Consider the following 8,521-nt stretch of genomic DNA (forward strand, 5'->3'; position numbering starts at 1 on the left):
ATCACAGCAGCATCTCTACTTCCTCCGCAAACTGAGGAGAGCCAGAGCCCCGGCCCCCATCATGTACACCTTCTACAGAGGCACCATCAAGAGCATCCTGTCGAGCTGCATCACTGTGTGGTATGCCGCCTGCTAGGGCTGCACAATGTGTCGTTTAAGCATCGATATCGCAATGTACAAATCCACGATAGTCACATCGCAGGATGTGCGATGTAGGCTCTTGTAGTTTATCTGTTATTCATTAACTGTACGGGCCAGCTGCTCCCGGCCCTTGACAAATGTGATTCGCGGATTAATTGCACAGCTTAACCATCAGAGAGTGAAATTTTATCATTGACAGGACTGAAAACCACATGTAAGTTTAACAGGGCAGAGAGAGAGAGAGTGCGAGAGAGACAGAGAGAGAGAGAGAGAGAGAGAGCATGCGCGCGAGAGAGAGACAGAGAGAGAGCGAGCCGTCTTCAAACAACACTAGCGCCGTCTTGCTCTCTCTCCCTCGCGCATATTAATCAATTGACACAATGGTGTCGATGTTTAAATCATTTAAAATGAGAATGTAAGTGTGCTCACCTGATTTTTGTTTGTAAGGAAAAATATCGCAATATATATCGCAGAAAAATAAAATATCACAATGTCATTTTTTTCTCTACATCGTGCAGCCCTACCGCCTGCAACGCGTCCTGCCGAAAGACCCTTCAATGCATAGTGAGAGCAGCTGAGAAGATTGTTGGGGTCTCCCTCCCTTACCTCCAGGACATTTATGGAACCCCTCTCACTCGCAAAGCCCTCTGCATCACAGGTGATCCCACACACCCGTCACACAGCTTCTTCAGTCTGCTGCCATTCAGCAGACTGACGGACAGCTAAATTTATCAGGCTTTTAGGAAGCTGAACTCCCTCCCAACCTCACCATGGTGTTGTGTCCTCACCAATAATGAGTCCTTCTAAAATCCATACAAATACACTGTCTTAAACTGTTAGCATCAATCCAAACATAGGTCATACAAACATGTACCATCTCTGCAAAAAACATCAGCAATGTTCACTCAAAAATAAAAAATAAAATCCTTTAGACTGGGTTTGAAATGACACATTTCCCAACCAGGACACATCACAATGAACTCTCTTCCACTTGGCTTTAGGAAAAGAAAACTGACCACAAAATTCCTATTAACAGGATCAAGTCTGGCCCAGCTCAGACAGACATTGCGGTGTGCCCAATGCTTTGGGCCTGCCTTACGCAAATCTACACCAGGCCTGTTTAGGTTGGTGTGGGCTGGCCCCTGCTCTCTGTGCCTGCTCACTGTGCCCGCAAAATGCCAGCATGGGCCCCACATTATTTGTAGAGTCTAGACACATTTCTGGGACACAAAAATGAAATGAAATTGCTTTACATGTCAGTAAAATGGCTCTTTGTGTCTTAAGTGGGTTTTTACATGCCTGTGACAATGAAAGATTTATAACAAATGTATATCTGTTTTATTTCAGAGCTTCATCAGCCCCGCTTACCAAGATAAAGTAAGATTGTAAGATGTGTGAGATATGGATTCATTCAGACATCATAACATTAACATCATTAATAAAATTATAAAGGAAGAGCTGATATATTCTCCTTGTCTTTTTCGATTTTCGACTGACTTTCTGGTTTTTCTGACTACAACTTAAAGAGATTGGTTCAGGGGTTCTTTTACGCTTGACGTAATGATGTCATTAGCGATGACGTAATGGTGTCACGTCTATCAAACATTCAAATATATAAAGTCAGTAATCATAACTTTAGTCAGTTAAAAACCTCATAATCATGAAACGTTTACATATGAGTTTTGCAACAAAACACCCAAATACAGTAACAGCAATAATGTGCATACGACGATTTAAGTCTTGAAGATATTAAGTAAATAAACTAGGTGTCATCAGCGCAGTAACCATGATCCACTTACTACACATAATCCATTACGATGTATTTGTTATTAAATGCATTTACATTTCGCCAGATTGCCCTTCATCCAAGCCCTGGGTTTACCTGGGCTCATTACATAAGCACAGAATCAGTTCAGAATCAATCACCAAAAGAATCAGTTTGGTTCAGACGCTCTGTGATTCATTTGGCTTCACGCTGAATCACACATGTGCAGTTATCATCAGCTCCTCGGTTTTCGAATCGGACGTGTCCGAAAGAAATGGTTTTCAGTTCAGTGTACTGATGATCCGAAATCCAATGCACCCGGCTCTTGACTCGAGAACGAGAACTGCTCCAGCAGTGGGCGTGTTCGTTCGTCATCTGGCTCGGCTCGGTGTTCATCTTCAGTTCTCTCTTCACAGCAGTTCAGTCAGTGTACTGTTTGAGTCAATGAATTACTCCGGGATATTGGTTTATTCCGACTCAGAGGGAGTGTCAGTCACGTTAATAAAGTTAACAGATTAAGTCATTTGTGGATTAATGTTTATTGGAGACGTGAACCGTTTCAAACGATTCATCCGGTTCATCCGGTTCACTAAGAAAAACCGGTTAAATTGAACGATTAGTTCACTATTTGACATGGTAATGTACATGGCAATGTTCATGTGTTTGGTCTTTGGTGGAATAGATCTGCTGCTGCGGCAGAGCAGGTACCAAGACTTGCAACTGTCAATACATCCACAGAAACTGTGGATGTCAGAAATGCTGATGCAGGTGCACGTGTGACATATATGAATGACCCCCATAGCTTACAGGAAACACTCATTAACAGATCTATACAGGTGGAGCTGGGGAAGGAGGAGGGTTTCTGAAGAGTGCTGCATGAGCTATGGCAAGCACTAGCCATGTATTTGAATGTTGAGCAGCGAGCTCATTGGCTGCTGATACAGAAAAGAACCAATCAGCTGGCCATGTGATAATGATGTCATTATCAGATTGAGTTAGTCCTATCAGACTGCGCCATCTAGAGTTTCATGACAGAGCTATGGATACATGATTGTATTATTGTTTTTCTGAAGACTGCAGGGCTATGAAACATGTTCATACAGGACTAACAGATGATCTTACTTTCCAAACATTTCATTCCTTTTAAATAAGCTTCGGTTTGCTTATAAACTACTGTCAATAACAGGAAACATCACAGTATTTTCAGTTCAGATTTTCTGTATTATGAAAATAAAATTTGGTGTGTGGTTAATTCTGTTGTGCATTTGTTAATGGACTTAGAGAATTCAGTATTTTTTCAATGTTTGTATCTGGATCAGGTCCAGTCCAATGCTGCTTTAAAAACTGGCACAGAAGTGAGATGGATGATGATGGATCCAGATGAAACGTTTTGAACAACTGGGCCTAGAGGACTGATTATATGTGATAAGATTTATAAGATGCAAGAAGACCACTTGTTGATCGATACTATACTCTGTTGATTTATGTTTGTGAATAATGTGTGAAAGTGAACTATAAACAACATTTAAGGCATCAGTTTTCAAGGAAATAGCTGTTCCCATGCTCATCCTCTAGGTGGCGCTCCAGCAGTCTCTACCTGTCTGGCTTATATTTTTAATGTGCAAACTTGTGTATGTTTCTTTTTCTTTCTTTTTTTTTTTTAACAGCTCCCTCTCGCTGTGGTAGATCAACAAAATATTGTTCTTGGAAGTAATTTTTTACCAGCCTTTTGGTAATACAAATATTTATCTTTAAAATGAATGCAAATAGCAGCAAGTATATGGCAGTAGTCAAACATGATTTTTGAATGGATCTCTTCTTGTAAACTCAAAGATGTGGATTTAGACGGTAACTAACCCTGATAGGACACATACATCATTGAGACGTCTATTTGACGTCTGCATTTACATCTACTAGATGTATTTATTAGTGTTTGCTCATCTGCAATACGATTATATTTCCTATCAGATGTCAAATAGACATTTAGATGTTTTAAGATGTTTATGATTTATAATGTAAGTTAATCTGACATCTTAAAGACGTCTATCAGATGTTTGTACACAGCAGATGCTTTCCAGGTGAATCAATCTTTAACAGATCCTAATGAAAACGAACCATGGTTTTACTAAAACACGATAGGTAAAAATTGATAGACTGAATGCACTGTAAGTCGCTTTTGATAAAAGGGTCTGCTAAATGCATAAATTAAATTAAATTAATAATACTGTAATTCACAGTTACTATAGTTATACTATAACTACAATTCAACCATGGTTTTGCTACACTAGCCATAATTTAACAATCAAATGGTAATCAATATGCCCAAAAAACATGGTTAGTATAGTTATACTACAGTAACACCATGGCTCATTTTTGTAAGGGGACATACATGTGCTATCTGGGAAATTACCACAAAACCTTGGTGTTTTGCCAAAAATAAAAATGAATAAACAGTAGGTAATTCAGCTGGGGATTTTTAATGCAGTGGGTGAAAAACACCAACATTCTGGATTCAAGCGGCAATAAAATCAGATACTAACAGATGCAAATGTTGATAATAGCTTTCCCCCACGAGAAACAGTTACCGGCAGAATAAGATGAAGGACGACTCATTGGTGTAAACAAACCTGATGTTTGTTCTCTAAAATATTAGATATGTAATCATTGATTAATCTTTCTTTGTGTGTAAACTGTGTGTGAATTTTCCCAAACACTAACAGTGTGATTATTTTAGTCCTTTCACTGCAGCTGCCAGCGCTCTTCATCAGTCTTCTTTCAAATCTCCGTTTTGGTTTCTCAAAGGCTTCTTGTGGTCTCTGACGATTATAACTCACTGTATAACAACACTGCAGCTGTAGTCAAGATATGCTGTGCTGTTCATACAAAAGAGCTGGTGCACATTTGAGAGGAACCACGAGGACAAAGATGTTTTTCGTTAGTCTGCTCGTGTTTTCTACATCCTTCTTGCACGGTAGGAAATTTATTTTTAATTTAATTTAATTTAATAAGTTTAGAGTTCCCCTCTCAAACCAGAGGTCTAGTCTAGTCCAAGACCCTGATCCAGACTGGTATTAGCCTAAATATTAATACTCTAACATTCAACAATTTTTTTTTTTTTTGATAAAAAAACAAGGCAGCTTGCAACTTTTTAACATATTATATACATAATTTTTGTAGTAAATGCATCATACAGCCATTAATTAGTATTGTGGAATGTATAGTTCCTGTGAGAAATAAATGTCTAATATGAGGCGTAAACTTGAATATTTACAACTTCATTGTGTTAGGAATTCAAAAGTTCAATTATTCAGCTTATTCAGTAGTATGATATAGTACTATATATGATAAAAAATGTTCATTTTGAGCTTAGTATAATCATTGGGGATTGAGCCAAGAGACGTGTCATGTGTCATGATCGAAATAATCCATAAAACAAGTCGTGATATGAAGAGCAAACAACATTTTTCATTGCATTTGTTTGTACATTGTTCTAAAGCCAAGGTCACTACTGTTCTCAATTAGTTGTTTGGAATGTAGATATACAAATAAAGCATACAATATATTTATATCACATTTATGCACATTTACGTGATGAGGGAGACTTTGCCTGTCGAAGCTATAAGGCAGAAAGGTAATGATGTAGAAATAATTAGACCCAGGTGCAGAACATTTACACTGTTTCAAGAGTTGAGTTCAGACCAAGAACGAAATAAAAAGAGCCAAACTCTGGCTGAACCTATGCTACTGTGCTTGTTTATGCTGACTGACTGAGCAATTATATATATATATATATAAAACCTTGTTGTAGTCTGAATTAAAGTTGAATTAAAGGTGCATATTATGAGAGACAATAAGCACCACATTACATGTATGTTTGTCTGATGAGTGAATGTGTGAATCAGTGATGCTTTTATGTGGTTTGATTGATCTTTCTTCAAAGCACTTTTCTGTTGTATAGGTTTTTCTGACTTACTTTTTTTTTACTAATATTATTGATATGTTTCTTCTTCAGCTGCATCTGGTGTTGAGACGGATGGAGTGCCAGTGTCAGTGAAGGAGAGAGATTCAGTCACTCTACACACTGATGTTCAAACAAACCAACAAGAAAAGATTAAATGGTATTTCAATGACACTCGCATCGCTCAAATCAGTGGAGATCTCAGTTACATCTGTACAGATGTTCAGTGTAATAATGGCACTGAGAGATTCAGAGACAGACTGAAGCTGGATCATCAGACTGGATCTCTGACCATCACAAACATCACAAACACAGACTCTGGAGTTTATGAACTACAGATCATCAAGGGTAGCAATAGTGCCATGATCTTCTATGTTACTGTTCGTGGTGAGTCATGTTTAAGAGTAGGCTGTTTATGTTTAAATAACATTATTGTTTTTACTGATATTCAGAGCTGTTTTTATCTGTACCTGTTCTATTAGTTTTGTTCTGCTCATCCCATTTCTTATTTCCTGTGTATTCCCCTGTGGAGGAAGTTGTGGCCTAGTGGTCAGAGAGTCTGACTCCCACACTTAGGGTTGTTGGTTTGAGTCACGACTGAGGAGCCCATGAGCAAGGCATCGAAGCCCCGGCTGCTCCCTGGGCACTGCAGCATAAATGGCCACCCACTGCTCTGTGTGTGTGTGTGTGTGTGTGTTTGTGTGTTTGTGTGTGTCTGTGTGTGTGTGTTCATTCTTTTGTTCGTTTGTTCACTGCTGTGTGTGTGTTTACTGCTGTGTGTGTGCACTTAGAATGGGTTAAATGATAGTATGGGTCACCATACTTGGCTGTATCACTTTAAATTTTTTTCTAAATGCATCTGTTATTTTATACTCATTGCTTTAGTTCAAAGTGCAGGGTATTTTATGTAAAATAAGTATGCAAATGTGTAAAGAACCTGTAGTTCTTATAAAATGATTAGAAAAGCATTATAAATATAGTAGTTTGTTCAAAAAGTGTATATTATAATGCAGAAACTTATATTTCAAAATAATAGATATGTGGGTAATAATATGTATGAATAAAGATATTTTCACTTTATATTAGCCATTTTGCATTTCATTTGGTTTGGACTAAACTTATCAAGATCCAGGAACTTCATTTGTACAGTTTCACAGTTAATTCTTGTTGTGGGTTTTTTTTTGTGTGCCGAAGGATCACTCAAGCAGATGTTTTGATTTGTTTTGTGTGTGTGTGTGTGTGTGTGTGTTTCCGGTGTTCCTGCAGCTGAACACGATAAGAGGCAGAGAAAGTCAGTGAAGGAGGGAGAATCTGTCACTTTAGATCCTGGAGAAATAAGAAAATCTAATAATTCAGTGAAGTGGTCTCTTAATGACATTCTCATTGCTGAAATCATTGGAGATCAGAGTAAGATCTGTAGAGATGATCAGTGTGATGAGAGATTCAGAGACAGACTGAAGCTGGATCATCAGACTGGATCTCTGACCATCACAGACACCAGAACCACAGACTCTGGACTTTATAAACTACAGATCCACAGCAGCAGATTCAGCATCACGAGGAGCTTCAGAGTTACTGTCACTGGTGAGTATCATTTAGTCCTGAGCATCAAGTTTAACACTGTAATTGTAAAACTAGTGTCCACACCAGCGAACAGTTTATCATAGCACACCCTGCAGTTTCTGATTGGCTGTCAATGTTTGTATCATTCAGAAAAATATTTTCTGAAAGTAAAATTCCAATTATATAGTTCGTCTGTTCCATTGTCATATATTCTACTTACATATTTAAAACTATTTTAGAACTGTATATTTATTATCATTATAGCCTAATAGGTCTTAAAGTCTCTTGTGTGGTTTCAGGCTCGTCTGACACAGGGATACGTGTCATTATTCTTCGTGGCTATAGAGGCTCACTGCAGGATCTTTAGAAAAGGCAAGTATTACATACAGATACTATATTGTCTTATATGCAAAATTAGATTTTATTGTGTGTGTGTGGTGTGTGTATGTGTGTGTGTGTGTGTGTGTGTGTGTGTGTTTATTTTTCACACACAGACGAGGTGAAAAACAACCTTGGGCATATGTTGAAAGTCAAATGAGGTAAAATAATGTACTGGTATGTCTTTGTTGAAAACTTGTGAGATTTGGCTTCAGTCTGGTAATTTTTTTCAGGCTTCAAACAAACACAGTACAGTTTCATTTCAGACTTGATGACCGATGTGCTGAATTCTGTAACAGAGTTATTGTAACAGCTGTTCATTTCTCTCTCTGTAATATTTTGTGATTACAGATGGGAAAAGCTCACGTGATCTGAGAGGATGATTGTAAATCTGCAACATTTTCCGCATCAACGTGAATCAGTAAAAACACGCTTCTATGGAGCTAAAAGAGTCTCAATAAAGATAAATGCACACACTACATTCACATATGCCCACACATGATTCATAAATACACCACACAGGATACACAAATGCATACAAAATTCAGAAATGCACACAAAATTCAGAAATACACACACAATTCAGAAATGCAAACAACATTTACAAATGCACTCGAGATTCACAAATGCTCAGGACAAGATTCACAAATGTATTTCTGATGCACAGACACATATATCTTGATTTACAAACTGCTTGTGGTCTGTGAACTTCACTG

The 8,521-nt window shown here is 38.0% G+C and overlaps 1 protein-coding gene across 1 annotated transcript; it reads left to right on the forward strand.

Moving 5' to 3' along the window:
• Positions 1-4,817: 4,817 nt before the first annotated feature.
• LOC113077365 (uncharacterized) lies at positions 4,818-7,866 on the forward strand. Its single transcript, XM_026249773.1, has 4 exons — positions 4,818-4,877; positions 5,919-6,251; positions 7,131-7,448; positions 7,727-7,866. The coding sequence occupies exons 1-4, from the start codon at positions 4,832-4,834 to the stop codon at positions 7,792-7,794; spliced, it is 765 nt and encodes a 254-aa protein (XP_026105558.1). The 5' UTR covers positions 4,818-4,831; the 3' UTR covers positions 7,795-7,866.
• Positions 7,867-8,521: the final 655 nt, after the last annotated feature.

This window comes from Carassius auratus, unplaced genomic scaffold, assembly GCF_003368295.1.
Source record: "Carassius auratus strain Wakin unplaced genomic scaffold, ASM336829v1 scaf_tig00022400, whole genome shotgun sequence".
In the NCBI taxonomy this organism is placed as follows: domain Eukaryota; kingdom Metazoa; phylum Chordata; class Actinopteri; order Cypriniformes; family Cyprinidae; genus Carassius; species Carassius auratus.